Raw genomic sequence first — 17,493 nt, 5'->3', positions numbered from 1 at the left:
GGGGTGTAGAAAGAAATTCTTTTGTTCTTGTTGCGGATGAGAAAGGAAAGAGGGAACGAGAATCAGGAGACTAACACTCTTCTGTTCGTACGCCAATGTTACCTCCCTCAGGTAGATAGATGATCCGATCCGTGTTTTCCCTCCTCCTGCCAAAGCAACTGCCGCATACTTAAACGGTGCATATCGTACTTGGTTAGTTACACGGAAAGGTAATAGGAGTATGCGATGCTACCCTCAGCCCTGAAATGGGCTGGCTGCTTTCAGTTTTGTCAGATGTCACGGCCGGTGTGTGTTTATCGGAAGTCACGTGGCAGTTCGAGGCGCCCCCGCCGCTTGAACGCTCTCGGGGCCGAAAACCCCTGTGTGACGAAGCTTAACCTTATTATTTGGCTCGATCAAAAAAGTCAGAGCACAACTATGCACTTCTGGGTTAGTCTCCGTACACAGTAGACCGCTTCTCTGCAGGTGCACTACATACTTGATACACGGTCCACCAGAGTTCAGTCAGGCGGTTAATGGCAGGAGCGGCTAAGATTTTGACAGTTCAGCTTGGAGAGCGGATGCGGAAGCGATCTTCAAGAGAGGCCCAACTGGGCGAACCCTGCAAGAGGATCTGCGTTGGCTGCAGCCAGCCTCAATTGTGGGGGCAGGGGGCAGGGAGCCGGGACGATCTGAAAACATATTAGGTAATACCTAAGCAATGAGAACGACGTTACTTTGAATTTGTTACTCTGACTTCTCTGTAAACGCCATTCACAATCTCCAAATTTCAAATTTCACAGTCTCCATAACGGAATAGAAACATTCGTAGTTAATTCCCATCCACACATCTTGTGTTCAATATATTATCTCACATAGTAAGGTACCTATATGTTCAATCAATTTTCAATATTCTTCAACCCCGTGAGGCTTTTTTTTCTTTTTTGAATTCTCCAACACACCTCCGACGGGAAAAGGTATGTGGTACAGGGTACAGAGGAGGGTGATGAATTTTTCCCAAGATAACCACTTCCTTTTTCCCTGTCAGGTATCTTCAAGGACTAGGAGAAATGGAATGCCTCGGCTCTTTGACAGTTGAAGCTTCCAGCATGAGCTCTTAAAGCACATACGGAATCAGGGTGAAGCGGGTCTTCTTCTTGTAATCGGCCCACATTTGCCCGTACTAAAAAAAAGACATAGTTAATATCATGATACCGGTTGTCAAATTTGCAAGGGGTCAGTTTGATCATTAAGTGCTTGTTACGTACTCGCTTCGGACAGTATTCGTCCAGCGCCGGGACAGCGCGGTTCGAGAAGTCCCAGGTAAAGAAGGTGGCGATGAGCAGGCCGGCCGTGATGCCGCTCGTGGCCACGGCGAGGCCGGCCCGCCAGATGGTGAAGGCGGCATAGTTGGGGTGGCGGACGACGGCGAAGAGGCCGCCGGTGTACGGCTTGCCCTTGTTTCTCTTGTCCGTCTTGAAGCGCTTGCGGTCGATCTCGCAGGCGCACTCGAGGCCGATGCCGAGGACGAAGAGGGAGAAGCCGGCCAGCAGATAGGGGTTCGACAGCGTCTCGCCGGACGGGTGCGAGGCGGCCGAGGTGGCGGCGCAGAGGAAGAGGAAGTTGTTGAGCGTGTCGAAGAAGATGTTGTCCAGGCCCACGATGATGGCGCCCGGCAGGGTCCAGGCCTCCTCGGCGACGCGCAGGACGAACCAGAAGTGCTTGGCGGCGGCCAGGACGTTCATCAGGAGCAGGACCAGTCGGAAGCCCGAGAGGCCGAGGTCGTCGATGAGCCCGACGCCCGTCTCGGCCGCCGCGGCGGTCGGAATGACGGCGCCCCGGAGGAGGCGGATGACATATGAGCCGTAGCCCTGGGAGAGGACCAGGTACTGCCAGCAGCAGTCGACCGCTCTCAGGCCAAGGTACAGCGACGTGTTGAAAGGCGAGGACGACTTGTTGCCTCGCGGCACAAAGTCCTTGCTCTTGAGGTCGGCTTTGGTGACCGTCACCTCCTTGACTTCTTCCGACATGGTCTTTGTTTCAGACATGGCTGCTCAGTCTCAGTTTGGGGGAAGGGGAAGCGAAAGTTGACAAGAATCAAGAGAATATGATGGGCAGTAGGGAACGATGAAGGTGACTCGAACGATCACAGAGAAGGAAAGGGGGGCTGTGGGAGAGTACGACGAGGTTTCGTTGCTGGCTCGAGTCAAGCTTGGCAAGGAGCTGCCTACACCTCGCTCTTATGTGAAGAGATATCTCCTCGGATAAGTATCGCCGAGGAGGTTCATCATGACAGCCTTTGGACCCAACCATCTCGCCGAATTCCCCCCCCCCCCCCTTCTCTCTTGCCCCCCTTTTTTTTTCTCGCAATCCTGTCATGACATTTCTGACCGTGGATCCCAAATGGTAAGCCTGTAATGCAGCTCGCGGATGCTACTCGGCCCCTCAGCCTCATGTTGGGTGTCCTACATACAGTGCACTGCAACGGCGATGAGCAGAATTCCGCACGGGAAGCTCTCGGATTCCATTCTATGCATTCAACTTACCCTCTCGCGTAGTAGCGCCACGCCGCACCATACTGCGGAGAGGTACTCGGTACATGTACATGTATGTAGTGCATGTAGGTATGTACACTGCAGATGTACAGTACATACATACAAGCCCCAACACTCCCCGCTCTTCAGGACCTGCTTACCGCCGGGGGAAGTTCAATAGTGTACACTACCCACCTCGGTACCTTACTTTGTAGGTTAGCCTGTTTTGCTGTTCAGTTCGCTTAGTGTTCCGTTTGGCACACACCCCCCGTCAGGCAAAAACACGACAGCACTTTCAAAAAAAGCAAAAAAGCAAAACTGGGGCTGAGTCATACGATTGACTCCCCTCTCTCTCAAGATCATCCCGTCTGGATGCAACATAACCTTAACAGGCGGAGATAGCAAGCGTTGCCAAGGGAATTAGTGACGTTGCATTGTTTCAGGCCCCGCCGCACACCTGCTTATCGTATAATACGACTCCTCATCTACGATGTGACGGTAGTAATCTAGACATGGAGTAGATTACGTGCAAGTCGGTGTACATGTACACGTACATGTACTGTACACGTACATGTACGGATTACTCCGTGCATGAGACGAATCCTTGGGCACAGGACGAAATTCTAACCCCGAATCGGTACCGGAGCTTCGTCGTGCATCTCGGACCCCAAATCGCTACCGGAGTTTCCTCGTGTGCCTAGAACATTGTGGCATGGAGTGCGAAGCCACAAGTCAGCAGCCAATGATATCTGTTGGAGCCAATGATTGGGAACATACCCGTTCCCGCCCGCCTTCTTTCCCTCTTCCCTCTTCCCTCTCCCCACCCTCCTTTTTCCCGCTTCTGCTTCCCGCCAGGCCATCCTGCGGCTTTAGTTAGTGTCTAAACGCGTCCCTGACACCGGCTCCGAAATGCGACCGAACGAGGTTCCGACATTTAAGCCAGGCAGTCGCCAAGCCTCAACCTGGAAGGTTTTTCCCGCTTCTTCAGACTTCGTTGTTGAACCTAAGCTCTACGCGCCAAGCCACTATCTGTGCAAGAAGGAGGCGCGGCCCTCTCATCCCGCACCCACTCGGTCGCCGCCAGTCAGCACAGCATTGTTGCATCGTTCGATTGGTTTTCGCATTTTCGCACAGAATGCCCGGTCCGACGCACAACAGCGCTCACCCGGAGACGAACATATCGATCGAGCTCGGAGGTGTTGCTCCACAGAGTCAAGGCCAAACGCTTGCGACGCCGCGCGAGTCCACCGAGCAACGCTTTGGATCTAGCTTCGCAGCCCCCCTCACGACTGCCAATGGCGAGAAGGACAAGGAGCAAGCAGCCGGGGAGGTGAAGGAGGCTGAGGATGAGAGCAAGTACCCCGGCCCTGCTGCCATGGCGGTTGTCATGGTGGCTCTGTCGTTTGCCATGTTCCTGGTTTCCCTGGTACGTACCTTCATCTCTCGCTTCCTTCCCTAACTCTACTGGTGCCCCCCTTGTCGGTTCCCAATCACCCGGGCCATTGTTGCACCGCACTTACACTTGCGCCCTTCGCCTCCCCCTCTCTATCTCTCCCCCCACTGGCACCCTACAATTCAACCTGCAAGCGGTCAGATCTCGGTTTTTTTTTCTAGGAGGCTGAATGTTTGACATGATCCGAGCCGAGCCTAGAAAACGAAGACAAAAAAAAGAAAATAAAGAAAACAAAAAAAAAAAAAAAAACTGATGCAGGGTTAACAACGGGTGAATCCGGCAGGACCGAACCATTGTCTCGACGGCCGTCCCGGTCATTACCGATGAATTCCGCTCGTCGGACGACATTGGGTGGTACGCGAGCGCGTACCAGCTCACGGCCTGCGCCCTGCAGCTACCCCTCGGTCGCTTCTACAGGTTCTACCCGCCAAGATGGGTCTACATGGCGCTCGTGCTCATCTTCATGGTCGGGTCCGCCATTGGCGCGGGCGCCATGAACTCCACCACCATCATCGTCGGCCGCGCCGTCCAGGGCCTCGGCCTCGGGGGGGTCCTGACCGGCTCTATCATTCTGGTCACCGAGAACGCCCCGCTCCGGAAGCGCCCCATCTTCTTCGGCGTCCTGATGGCCTGCATGAACATCGGCGCCATCATCGGACCGCTGATTGGCGGCGCCCTGACGAGCAATGCGAGCTGGCGGTGGTGTTTCCTCATCAACATACCCATCGGCCTGGCCGTCATCGTCATCCTCCTCTTCTTCGTCAGGTCGACCCCGAGCAAGGACCACGACAGGCCCTGGGCCGATAAGCTCAAGCACCTCGACCCCCTGGGCGCCGCCCTCATCCTCCCGTGCGTCGTCTGCCTCGTCTTGGCCCTGCAATGGGCCGGGTCAGCCTACAGCTGGGACAGCTGGCGCATCATCCTCCTGTGGGTCCTCGGCGGCCTGCTGGCTGTCGCCTTCGCCGTCGCGCAGATCGCCAGGCCCGAGGTGGCCACCATCCCCCCGCGCGTGGCGGCCCAGCGGACCGTCGCGGCCTCGTTCTGGTACCAGACCCTGACGGGCGGAGTCATGATGGTCGTCACCTACTGGCTGCCCGTCTGGTTCCAGGCCATCCAGGGCGTCAGCCCCGTCGAGTCGGGGACCAGGACCATCGCCATGGTCCTGTCGCAGGCCCTCGGGTCCATCATGGGCGGCGGGCTCGCCCAGCTGATCGGCTTCCCCTCCCCGGTCATGATGGCGGGCAGCACCTTAGCCGCCGTGGGCTCCGGCATGCTGACGACCTTGTCGGTCCGCGAGCCGTCGGCCCACTGGATCGGCTACCAGATCCTCGTCGGCCTGGGGCTCGGCTTCGGCACGCAGCAGGCCTCGCTCGCCGTCCAGACCGTCCTGGCGGACGAGGACATACCGTCCGGCATCTCCCTCGTCTTCTTCGGCATGCAGCTCGGCGGTTCCGTCTTTGTCTGCATCGCCCAGAACCTCTTCAACCAGCGCTTCGTCCGCCTCGTGACGCGTGCCGCCATCCCCGCCGTCGACGACCCTTCTGCTCTCCTCTCGGCGTCGGGGGCCACGCGCATCACGGACGTGGTCGAGAACGAGGCGGATCGCGCGAGGCTGCTCGACGCCTACAATGAGGCCCTGACCTCGACTTTCTACGTGTCGGTCGCGGCCGCGGGGGCTGCATTTATCGGGGCGTCCTTGGTACAGTGGAAATCTGTCAGGGGATACAAACCCCGGATGCATTAAGGAAGGGAGAGTGTGAGTGTGCGAGTGTGAAGTGAGACAAGTTGGCGACTCTCTCGTCCGATGGAGCAGGCCGGGCCCTTCGTCTGCTCCCAAAGTCGCTTCAGCACTCTGCACCAAACCGGTGCTATGAAGGTTGTTAATTTAATTTTTTTTTAAAAAAAAACACCGTTTGTGTATTTTTCTCGGGCAGAACCCGCGTTTTAATTAATTACTTGTAATAAAGTAATTAAGGGTGCTCGTTGTACCGACATCTCTGCTCCTGAAGTAAGTAATTAATTAGTGTAAACTTGACCACAATGCCGTAGGTAATTAACATCTAATTAAATAAATCAAACGCGAATCACCAAATACAAAGACTAATTATTTCTTGTTAATCTTTTTTGCCAAACAACGTTTTCATTCATGCGCCTGTTCGTTCGTATTTCTGTCTCTCTCCCTATAATATTATCTGTCCGCCCCCAATCTCACAAAGGACTCGAGGATGAGCCAGGCCAACCCAGCTATCTAGAGATAATTAATACGCGCTACTCTCCCTTGGCCTCCTTTCCCCCATTGGCGACGACGATGTCTGCGCCGGCGGCGGGCCCCACGGGCCGGCCGTCCTTCATGAGCGGTGTGAACCAGCCAATCATCATCTGGGAGCGGCGCGTGTCGGCAAACTTCTCGTGGTCCGGGCCGATGGTCTGCTTGAAGTAGGGGTCGGCCTTCATGCGCACGAAGCACTCGATGCTTGGGAAGACGATCTGCACGCAGCAGTCGTAGGGGGCCACGTTGGCAAACTGGGGGTCGTAAAGCTGCGCCATCAGGTCTGGGGACTCGGGCGTCGTGTGCGTCTAATTTGGTTTTTAAAGTCAGCGTGCAAGGCCTGCTCTCTCTCTCTCTCTCTCTCTCTTTCTTACACGGTGCTGCTCTCACTTACCATGCTCCATTGCAAGAAACCATATTTCTTCATGAGACCGGCGACGAGCGGCGCGTGCACGTTGACCATGTAGTTGCGGTACTCCTCAGAGCTGATGCCGGGCTTCTTGTAACCCAGGATGTTGAGGCAGAGCAGCTTCTGATCCGAGGAGGCCATGATGGCTAGGGTAAGGTAACTTGGAAGGTTTGTTTGAGACGGGACGTAGGAAAGGCTAAGGGGGGAAGATGAAGGAACGAGTAGTGTGGTAGCGGTGATGGTGCACGTAGGACAGACACAGAGGAAAGGAAGAACAAGTGGACAACCAGTAGTAATTACAGTGGGATTCGTGAAAGGGAAGAGACGCGGTCAACGAGGGTGCTTAGGTTCTCCTCGCTTGATACTTGATTAAGTTTTTTTTTTTTTTTTTTTTTTTTTTTTTTTTTTTTTTTGGTTACGAGTTACCGTAGTGTCACATGCGCGGACCATCCCCTCAGGAACTACGCCGCGCTCGGATGAGACTCGGATCCTTTCTTGTCGAGAGAGGTGAGGTGAGTGGCCTCCTGGGTGTACATTTCCTCCACGTCGACTCAAGCTTTGACCGGCCGTCTCGGCGCTGTCTTGTCTCGTGCCGAGCAAATGCTTACCTGAGCCAAGAGATCGCCTCTTCGTGTCTTACCCCGTGCCGAGCAATGCTTACACGTGCCTGGCCAATAGCGGAGGTTGATGGTGTGACGGGAGCAGGAGGGGCTGGGGTCGCTAGCGCGTACAAGGAAGGTAGATCGCGATGCAACGCCACATTTAAAAAAGATCCGCGTGCCTGAGCCTGTACAAGGTACAAGCACATGTACAGGTACAGGTACCTGTACAATAGACTATGAGTTGCACTCGGCTCACCGCATGATCCCTGCAACCCCTGCTTGCAACGATGCGGCTCCAATTGATTTACACTACGTAGTATCCATGTGTTTTGCTGCTTGTGTCTGAGTGAATCTAGAACATGTTCCTCGCTTTCTTTTGTTGTTGTTGGTTAATTGAGATCAAGTTCAAAGGGCGCACAGGTCAAAACACTAATTAGATTTCTCAAAATAACCCATTGCCAAAAAAAGGGAGTGGGTGATGGGAGAGCCCCACGCTAGCGAACATACCAGAAGTGTGGGAGAGCGGGTAAGGGAAACTGTGTATTGCTGCTGGCGATGTCGGGAGAAGGCAGCTGAACTGAACCCTCGCCCTGTACACTACATACTGTAGAGCAGGCGAATCGCTGCAGCCCTGTGCGGCTGGAGCCCGGACCAACCATGATGTAGTTAACCTGATCGACAAAGTAACACAGTTGACGGTGGCTGAGCGGCCAGGCTCGCTGTCAGCAAACGGTCAAGTTCCACGTATGTTGAGGGCATGAAACTGTGGCTAGCAGCACAGTAGTAATGTTGGCCCCGTCTCTGTCTTCTATTCTTGGACCTGACCCCCCGACTAATTACCTGGCTGCGTCGGCTCGGCGTCCACTAAAGGGACGTTGTACCCCGACGGAGGCTTATCCAGGTAAGGTAATCCGTTCGCCGCGAGTTTTTTTAATTCTTCTTCTATTTTTTGGGGGGGTTTTGGTTGTTTTTTTTTTTTTTTTTTTTTTAAATTTGACTTGATGAGCCCGGCGTACCGGGTCACGATCCGGGAACCAAGTACGAAGTGTATGTCTCTACCTGCATGCCTGCACCTGACGTTACCATCGTCTGGAGCTAGCGAGATAGACTCAACATACACGAGGCCGTGCCCTCGCACCCCCAGCCTGCCTAGCATCCCACGGGGTATCGGATCCTCAGCTGATGGATGTACTGTACCTTCCAAAGCAGGTATTTCCTATTGACCGATGGAGACTTTGACTTGTGGAGTATGTACAATACCTTAGCCTTGCCGCGGTAGCTCGCTGATACCGAGCAGCAAGGGCCAACTAGGGGTTAATTTTTCTATCTTGAAGGATACGAGAACACGCCCCAGCTCGCAGCTTCGTCCCCTCTCCTACACTGTACTGTCATGCAGAATCCTAGTGCAACCTTGCGCCTTTCCCGTCTCCTCGGGAAAGCAGGGGCATCATGAGGTGAAGCTGGATTGAGCCCACTGCTACCTCGTCGCGGGGCATATCGGCAGGGTTACAATACTGCTACACTGTTACACTGCTACACGGCGAACTTGCCCGTCTTACTCAGCCTAGTGAGTTCTGGACTACAGTTATCGGCCCTCAGGTTTCGATATCACGAGTAATCCAGGGGGGAATAGTTGGCCCGGATGGATATGCATCCATCCACAATCGCTACCTTCCTGGATGTGTGGTATGATTTCTCACGACTCTTGCCGGCGAAGGCCCGAGGTTTGAAGAGCATGCACGAGGTCTGATTACAGGTCGAGTTCTGCACGGGACGCTTCCTCCCGAAAGTTCCCAAACGTACATGTTAAGCGAGCTACGCGGCGAGGCATCGGCAGTGATTCTACACCCCGGGGGTGTTTGTGTCGTGGCAGTGTAGTAGTGTACTTCCTAGGATAGGTACATACCTATTAGGTAGCTCACATCGTCAATAGCAAGCAGCAGTCATACGAAGGCCGCTTTCGGCACCCACTCCTCCCACACACAAGCTTCCACTCATTACACCAACTCCAGATGGCCTGGGCTGAAAATGGCTGACCGAGCCACGGGTGCGCGGGTGCCCTGAACTGACGAACAGAGTCGTGGTGGCACCATCGCGGGTCTGATGTCGCCAAGGCATTTGATAATTAAGAGAACAGACAGTGCGTGTCTATACGGAGCTTCGGCGTCTTTGACGAGAGACTTGGCCAGGCAGATTTTGGTTAATTATTATTTATTGCTCCCTTGGTCACTACCCGATATCAGCACAAACCGCTCGCTTTCTCTCCTCGTCCCTGACCCAAGACATTCATTCTCTTCTCGTCAATCTTTTCTTCCTGCCCAACCGCAACATCCAACATGGCAGGACTGTCTCAGCTTATCGTCTTTGGCGATCAAGCCGTCCCTTACGCGGCCGAGTTGCGGCGATTCATCGCCAAGCGCGAGGACTTTACGCTGGCCAAGCTTCTCTCCGAAGCCTACCACGCACTCAGGGCCGAAATCGCCCGGCTTCCCTACAGCCAGAGGACTCAGTTTCCGTCTTCGTCTACCCTGACGGAGCTCCTCAATGCCCATTGCTCCTCCTCCGCGACGCCGAGTTGTGCTCTGGACAGCGCCCTGGCCTGTTTGCACCAGATTGCAGCCTTTGTCTCGTGAGTGATATGACGACGACGTTGTTCCTTTGCAGTCCCAACAAGTTTTCTTTTCTTTTTTTTTCTTTTTTTTTTTTTTTTTTTTTTTTTTTTTTTTTTTGCTGACGAAACGGTTCGTCTTAATTAGATACTTCAACGACACGGGCAAGAAGTACCCAAAGTCGCCATCAACATGCCTGGTCGGAACCTGCATCGGCCTTCTTTCCGCATTCGCCATCAGCTGTAGCGAGAGCATTCTCGACCTAGTCGACCTCGCTCCCGACCTCATCCTTCTCGCCTTTCGGCTGGGACTGGTGGTCCAGAACAGGACCGCCTCGGTGGTGGCGTCCGGCCTCGCGGCGAGCAGCAGCACCACCGCGTCGGATTCCACTTCCGTGTCCTACGCCGTTTCCGGCATCGACGGGGCCACTGCCGCCAGCCTCGTCGACGAGTTTTGCCGGTCTCGGTCCCTCGCCCCGGCGGCGCGCGTCTACGTGAGCGCGGTCGGGAACGGGAACGTCACGGTGTCGGGCCCTCCGGCACAGTTGCGCGCCTTCCTCTCCCAGCACCCGGATCTCAAGTCGGCCAGGATGGCCATGAGCGGCCTGTTTCACTCGGCCGTCCTCTACGACCCATCCCACATCGCCGCCGTGCTGGAGACCCTGAGCCCGAGGCTTCGCCGCAGCGTCGGCAGGCTGGACGTCGTGTCCAACTCGGAAGGGGATCCGCTGCTGATAATAGCACCGGGGATGACGGCGACGGCAGAGCAAACCCTGCACGCCATCCTCTCCGACATCCTGTTGCGACAGATGCGGTGGGATCTCGTCACCCAGCGGGCAGCCGAGCTGTTCGAGAAATCATCATCATCATCGGAGCCTTCGCCGGAGCTGGACGTCCTTCCCTTCGCCGCGGGGAGCGTTCAGGGGCTTGCCGCGGCCATCCGGGAGTCTCGCCGCGGTGGCGAGGCGACGGTGACAGTCGCCGACACGACGGCCGGACGGCCTCGAATCCCGTCCGGCTGGAGCGGCGGAGCAGCAGGCGCAGCACCAGGGACGGCGAGCCAGAGAGACAGGGCCAAGATCGCCATCATCGGATACTCGGGTCGCTTCCCGGAGGCGGACAGCAATGAGGAGTTTTGGAACCTGCTCCTGGCCGGGCTCGACGTGGTCAAGGAGATCCCCAAGGACCGGTTCGACCCCCATCTCTACTGCGATCCGACGGGCAAGAAGCGGAACACCAGCGGGGTCACCATGGGATGCTTCGTCAAGCGGCCGGACCTGTTCGACGCCCGCTTCTTCGGCATGTCGCCGAGAGAGGCCGAGCAGGCGGACCCGGCCCAGCGGCTCGCCCTCATGACGGCGTACGAGGCCATGGAGATGGCCGGCTTCGTGCCGGACTCGTCGCCGTCGACGCAGCGGAACCGGATCGGGGTCTTCTACGGCACGGCCAGCGACGACTACCGCGAGGTCAACGCGGGCCAGAACGTCGATACCTACTTCGTCCCCGGGGGCAGCCGCGCCTTTCTCCCCGCGCGCATCAACTACCACTTCCGGTTCAGCGGCCCGTCGTTCGACGTCGACACCGCCTGCTCGTCGGGCCTGGCGGCGGTGCACATCGCGTGTAACTCCCTCTGGCGGGGCGACTGCGACGTCGCCATCGCCGGGGGCACCAACATCCTGACCAACCCGGACAACTGGGCCGGCCTGGACCGCGCCCACTTCCTGACCCGTACGGGCAACTGCAAGACGTTCGACGACGGCGCCGACGGCTACTGCAGGGCCGAGAGCGTCGCCACCGTGCTCCTCAAGAGGCTCGACGACGCGCTCCTGGACGGCGACCCCATCCAGGCCGTCATCCTCGGCGCCCTCACCAACCACTCGGCCGAGGCCGTCTCCATCACCCGGCCGCACTCGGGAGCGCAGCGGGCCATCTTCAGCCGCATCCTCGAGGCCGCCGACGTCGACAGCTCCGACGTCAGCTACGTCGAGATGCACGGCACCGGCACCCAGCACGGCGACGCCTGCGAGATGGACTCGGTCCTGACCGTCTTCGCGCCCGACGACTCCTCCCGCCGGCACAAGCCCCTATACCTCGGCTCGGCCAAGGCCAACGTCGGCCATGCCGAGTCGGCCTCGGGCGTCACCTCGCTGATCAAGGTGCTGCTGATGATGGAGAAGGGCCAGATCCCGCGCCACGTCGGCATCAAGACCCGGATCAACAGGAACTTCCCCACCGATCTCGACCGGAGGAACGTCCGCATCGCCATGCAGACGACGCCGTGGCCGAGACCGGAGGAGGAGGAGGAGGAGGAGGAGGAGCAGGCCGGAGACGCCGCCGCTCCGACCGGGAGGAAGAGGGGGAGGCCCAGGCGGGCTTTTGTGAACAACTTCGGAGCCGCCGGCGGCAACTCCTCGGTCCTCCTCGAAGACGCCCCCCCGCGGCGGCCGGTGTCGGGTCGGGAGGACCCGAGGCCCCTGCACGTCGTCGCCGTGTCGGCCAAGTCGCAGTCGGCCCTGAAGCGCAACATGCGCGCCCTCGCGGACCATCTCGGCGCCAATCCCGGCACCCCCATCGGCTCGCTCGCCTACACGACGACGGCCCGCCGGGTGCACTACAACTTCCGCGCCGCCGTGACCGGCAGGACGATCGACGAGATCCGCAGGGGGCTCCGGCTGGCCGAGACGAAGGAGCACTGCGCCGCCACCCAGAACGGCGGCGAGGTCCCCATCGCCTTCTGCTTCACCGGCCAGGGGGCGCAGTACCTCGGCATGGGCCGGAGACTGCTCGAGATTCCTCAGTTCCGCTCCCTCGTCGTGAACCTCGACGAGATCGCGAGGCTGCAGGGCTTCGATCCCATCCTCCCCGTCATCGACGGCAGCTACAGCAGCAGCAGCAGCAGCAACAGCACCACCACCACCACCACCCCTCTCGAGACGCTTCTTCATCTTCCTCCAACCACCGTGCAGCTCGCCATGACCTGCCTGCAGATGGCCCTGGGCAAGTTCTGGATCTCCCTCGGCCTCACCCCCAAGCTCGTCGTCGGGCACAGCCTCGGCGAGTACGCGGCCATGAACATCGCCGGCGCCCTGTCCGATGCCGACACCATCCACCTCGTCGGCACCCGCGCCGCCCTCCTCGAGAAGCACTGCCGCGTCGGAACCCACACGATGCTGGCCGTCAAGGCGTCCGCGTCCGAGGTGGCCTCTCTCATCGCGGCACGGGCGCGGGCGAACAACAACCGCGACGGCCACCTCGAGATCTGCTGCGCGAACGGCCCCGAGGAGACCGTGGTCGGCGGGCCCAACGACGAGATCGAGTCCTTCGCGTCCTATCTGGCCGGCATGTCCCTCAAGGCGACGCAGCTCAGGGTGCAGTTTGCCTTCCACTCGGCACAGGTCGAGCCGATGCTGGAGCCGTTCCGCCGGAGCTGCGACGGCGTCGCGTTCCGCGATCCCTCCGTGCCGCTGCTCTCGCCGCTCCTGGGCAGGGTCGTCACCGCCGCCTCGGACCTGGGCACGCCGTCGACCTACCTGAGCCGCCACTGCCGCGAGACGGTCAACTTTTGCGACTCCCTGCGCGCCGCGAGGTCGACGGGGGCCGTCTCGGACAAGACGGTCTGGCTCGAGATCGGGCCTCACCCGACGTGCTCCAACAGCCTCAGGGCCTCGCTGGCGTCGTCATCGTCGTCGTCGTCGTCGTCTTCCACTCCTGCCAGAATCTTCCCGACCTTGCGCCGCGGCGAGGACGACTGGTCCGTCCTCGTCCCGACCCTGGCTTCCCTGTACGAGTCGGGCGTCGCGCTCAGCTGGGACGATTACCACCGCGGCTTCAGGGACAACCTGACCGTTCTGAGGCTCCCTTCGTACCGGTGGGATCTCAAGAGCTACTGGATCCCTTACGTCCACGACTGGTGCCTGACCAAGGGCCTGCCCCCTCCCCCGGTCCGGTGCAACCACCACGAGCTGACCCCCCCATCCGCGTTGCCTGCCAAGCCCAAGGAACCTTTCACCATCTCCGTCCAGGATCTGGTGGAGGAGGAGTACGGCAGCGACGAGTCGCGCATCGTGGCCAGGTCGGACGCACAACACCCGCATTTCGCCGCCATCCTCCGGGCGCACAGGGTCAACGGCCAGCCCGTCTGCTCCTCGGCCGTCTTCGCCGATATGGCGCTCACCTTGTTCGCCCGCCTGCTCGAGAAGTCGCCGGTCGCCTTCGACAAGACCGACCTGGGCGTCGAGGTCCGCAACATGGTTGCCGACAAGTCCCTGATCCTCAACAACGAGCCGTCGCAGCCGGTCGAGATGAGGGCGCACGTCCGCTGGTCGACCAGGCAGGCCACCTTCTCCCTGTCCAGCGTCGACCCGCGCAGCGGAAAGCAGACTGCCCACCACGCCAAGTGCGCCGGCACCTACTCGCCCATCAGCCGCTGGAAGACGGAATGGGGCCGGCGCCAGTATCTGGTCCAGGGGAGGGTGGCGCACCTGCGGCAGGCCGTCGACGAGGACGACTCGGGCGTGTCCCGGATCAAGACGGGCCTGTTCTACAAGCTCTTCGGCTCGCTCGTCGACTACGAGCCCTCGTTCAGGGGCTGCCGAGAGCTCATCATGCGCTCGGCCGACTTCGAGTCCACGGCCAGGGTCAAGTTCAACACGCCCGCGGGCACGGCCGACAGGTTCAAGTACCCGCCCTACTGGCTCGACAGCCTCGGCCAGATCACCGGCTTCACCATGAACGCCAACGACACCCTCGACTCGGACGCGCAGGTCTTCATCAACCACGGGTGGGAGAACATGAGGCTCTCGGAGCCGCTCTCCGACGCTCTTACCTACCAGACCTACGTCAAGATGCAGGAGAACGGCGACCGCTCTTACGTCGGCGACGTCTACGTCTTCAACCCGCTGTCGGACCGCATCATCGCCGTGTACGAGGGTGTCACCTTCTCGGCCGTCCCGAGGAAGATTCTCGACAAGGTCCTGCCCCGCCCGGCCGCCGCCGCCGCCACTGCTACCACTACTAATACTGCTACTACCAGCAGCAGTTCTTCTGCCGGCTCCTCCTCCCAACGCAGTCCTATCGCCGCGGAGACCCCGGCTGCTGTTGCTCAACAACAACAACAACAACACCAACAACAACACCGACAACACGACAGCAAGCCAGTCCTCATGCCGTCTCCGCCGATCGCAAAGCAGCAGCCGGCCGCTACCTCGGTGGCCGCCGCCGCGGATAAACTGCGCGCCATCATCTCCGAGGAAGTCGGCGCTCCCGTCGCGGAGGTCGTCGACAGCGTCGACCTTGCCGACCTGGGCGTCGACTCCCTCCTGGCCCTGACCCTGTCAGACCGCATCCTCGAAGAACTAGGCACCAGGGTCGACTCCGCCTTGTTCATCTCGGGCCTCAGGTTCCAGGATCTCGTAAAGCTCGTCGCAGGAGGAGACCAAGTCTCAGCAGTCCCGTCGCCGCCGGCCGTCGCCGCCAAGGAATCCTCACCCGGCGGCCGGGCGGAGGCGGAGGCGGAGGCGGCAGCCAAGCTCCGGGCCATCATTGCCGAGGAAGTCGGCGCTCCGATCGCCGACGTGGTCGACGACGTCGAGCTCGCCGACCTCGGGGTCGACTCTCTCCTGGCCCTGACCATGGCCGACCGCATCCTCGAGGAGCTCGACACCAAGGTCGACTCCTCCCTGTTCATCTCGGGTCTCAAGTTCGGCGATCTCGTCCGCATCGTGACAGGAGGAGCCACCGCCACCGCCGGTGGCATCTCGGAATCCTCCTCCACCACCTCGTCGCTCAGTTCGACCCCTTCCATGTCGTCGTCGCCGCCCGGTGGACCCCAGGCCGTTCTTCGTGACGACGAGGCGGTCGCGGTTCCCAACAGAAGCGGCACCGTCAACACACCCCTCTCGTCCCCGTCGCTCTCGCCGACTCCCCAGTCGGACAGTGACTGCTACTTTGTCGACAGGCGAGACGTCGACACCTTCACACGTAAGCCCCCCCGCCCGCCCTCTCCCTCTCTCCCCGTCTTCCGCCACTCCCCTTCTTCTTCTCTTTCGGCCTCGCGCGGTGGCAGTGGCAGGTCTGGCCGCCTGCCCCGTGTGGCTTCCTCCTTTGCGGCCGCAGCCGCAGACCGCCGTCCTCTCCTCCCTTCTTCCTTCGTGTGGCTGTGGGCATATCTGCAGGCCGTCTTTTCCCTGCTTCGATTCCCAGACTTCCACCACCTTTTCCATCATCACCATGATCACCATGATCATCATGATCATCATCATGATCATCATCATGACGAAGATGGTAGAGACCATCAAGCTTCCGTCTTGCCCATCCGGGGTCCGTTGAGTGCAATCACTTCAGTTAATTAATTAACTAGCGAACTCAGACGGCCGAGCTGACTCTTGCACGGGGGATGATGACTTAGCAGCAGCAGCGCCCGAACCGCCCGCGTTCGGGTGCCCGCCGGCCACTTCGGTCCTCCTCCAGGGCAACCCGTCGGCGGCCACCAAGACGCTCTGGCTCTTCCCGGACGGCTCCGGGCTGGCCATCTCGTACCTCAACATCCCCGACCTGGCCGACGACGTGGTCGTGTACGGGCTCAACAGCCCGTTCGTCAAGAACACCGACGGCATGGACCGGTGCCGGTTCGAGGACCTCATCTCGGCCTACCTGGCCGAGCTGCGCCGCCGCCAGCCGCGCGGGCCCTACCTCGTCGGCGGCTGGTCGGCCGGCGGCCTGTGCGCGTACCGGGCCGCGCAGCGGCTGCGCGACGAGCACGGCGAGGAGGTGGGCGGCCTGGTGCTCATCGACAGCCCGCGCCCGGGAGGGCGCAAGAGGCTGCCCGCGCGGCTGTACGACGAGTTCGCCCGGCGCGGCATCTTCGGCGCCGCCCCCGGCAGGACGCCGCCCGCCTGGCTGCTCGCGCACTTCACCGGCTTCTCCGCCATGCTCGACGCCGTCGACCTCCTGCCCTGGGGGGGCGGGGGCGGGGGCCGCGGCCCGCGGAGGGGGAGCGGCCTGCCGACCTGGATCGTCTGGGGCGCGGACGGGGTCGACGAGGAAGAGACCATCGAGATCCGTCCCGACGACCCGGCCAACATGGCCTGGTTGCTGCGGAGGCGCCGGCCCGAGCAGCTGGGCGCCAACGGCTGGGACGCGCTCGTGGGCGAGGACCGGATCCGGATCGAGGTCATCCAAGGCGCCAACCACTTCAGCTTGATGCGGAAGCCGGCTGTCATACAACTGGGCTCGTTTCTTAGGAAGGTCGTTTCCTAGGATGGACAAATGAACGTTAGCCGGGAGGTTTTTTTGGTTTTTTTTTTCATCTTTTTTTTCTTGTCTTCCGCCTGTTTGGTGTGTTTTTTCCATTCCTGTTCATTGCAGTTTGTTTGTTCCAAAGTTTCGTCTTAAATATAAATATTTAGCAGCGGGATAATATGGAAAATGAACGATCCGCGCAGCAGAGCATGATGAAGACCAAGAGAACGAGACCAACAACGTACCCTTGAGGTTACCCTTTTCCAATCCCCCGCCTAACCTTAAGCTTCTCACCCATCAGTTTAACTCACTCCAAGACCTTGGAGGGAGAGGGAGCGTGTATGCATTGAGGAGCGAGGAAGGCAGCGACAACTGCAACTCCTGCCGCTGCCGTTGCCGC

General features: G+C 59.4%; 5 protein-coding genes across 5 annotated transcripts; 3 read left to right on the top strand and 2 right to left on the bottom strand.

Annotated features, from left to right (window-relative positions):
- Nucleotides 1-401: 401 nt before the first annotated feature.
- Nucleotides 402-2,299, bottom strand: P884DRAFT_89483 (ERG4/ERG24 ergosterol biosynthesis-like protein). The gene is made up of 3 exons (XM_069446149.1): nucleotides 1,248-2,299; nucleotides 1,110-1,162; nucleotides 402-866 (listed from the first exon to the last, which is right to left on the bottom strand). Exons 1-3 carry the CDS (start codon nucleotides 2,025-2,027, stop codon nucleotides 851-853), a joined length of 849 nt encoding a protein of 282 aa, XP_069293741.1. The 5' UTR covers nucleotides 2,028-2,299; the 3' UTR covers nucleotides 402-850.
- Nucleotides 2,300-3,821: 1,522 nt separating this feature from the next.
- Nucleotides 3,822-4,205, top strand: P884DRAFT_264731 (uncharacterized protein). The gene has a single exon (XM_069441876.1). The coding sequence runs from the start codon at nucleotides 3,860-3,862 to the stop codon at nucleotides 4,133-4,135; it is 276 nt and encodes a 91-aa protein (XP_069293740.1). The 5' UTR covers nucleotides 3,822-3,859; the 3' UTR covers nucleotides 4,136-4,205.
- A 202-nt stretch (nucleotides 4,206-4,407) lies between these two features.
- On the top strand, nucleotides 4,408-6,008 carry P884DRAFT_264730 (major facilitator superfamily domain-containing protein; the record flags this gene model as incomplete). Its single annotated transcript, XM_069441875.1, has 1 exon — nucleotides 4,408-6,008. A coding segment is annotated over one exon (1,303 nt), but the record flags the coding sequence as incomplete, so codon positions are not given.
- Nucleotides 6,009-6,948, bottom strand: P884DRAFT_251503 (EthD domain-containing protein). Its single transcript, XM_069440692.1, has 2 exons — nucleotides 6,630-6,948; nucleotides 6,009-6,543 (listed from the first exon to the last, which is right to left on the bottom strand). Exons 1-2 carry the CDS (start codon nucleotides 6,783-6,785, stop codon nucleotides 6,235-6,237), a joined length of 465 nt encoding a protein of 154 aa, XP_069293738.1. The 5' UTR covers nucleotides 6,786-6,948; the 3' UTR covers nucleotides 6,009-6,234.
- Nucleotides 6,949-9,473: 2,525 nt separating this feature from the next.
- On the top strand, nucleotides 9,474-17,472 carry P884DRAFT_89332 (polyketide synthase). Its single transcript, XM_069446148.1, has 3 exons — nucleotides 9,474-9,875; nucleotides 10,003-16,172; nucleotides 16,261-17,472. Exons 1-3 carry the CDS (start codon nucleotides 9,583-9,585, stop codon nucleotides 17,109-17,111), a joined length of 7,314 nt encoding a protein of 2,437 aa, XP_069293737.1. The 5' UTR covers nucleotides 9,474-9,582; the 3' UTR covers nucleotides 17,112-17,472.
- The last annotated feature ends 21 nt before the right edge of the window (nucleotides 17,473-17,493 follow it).

This window comes from Thermothelomyces heterothallicus (assembly GCF_042370625.1).
Source record: "Thermothelomyces heterothallicus CBS 202.75 unplaced genomic scaffold P884_scaffold_36, whole genome shotgun sequence".
NCBI lineage: Eukaryota > Fungi > Ascomycota > Sordariomycetes > Sordariales > Chaetomiaceae > Thermothelomyces > Thermothelomyces heterothallicus.
This window is presented reverse-complemented; position numbering and strand designations above follow the sequence as displayed.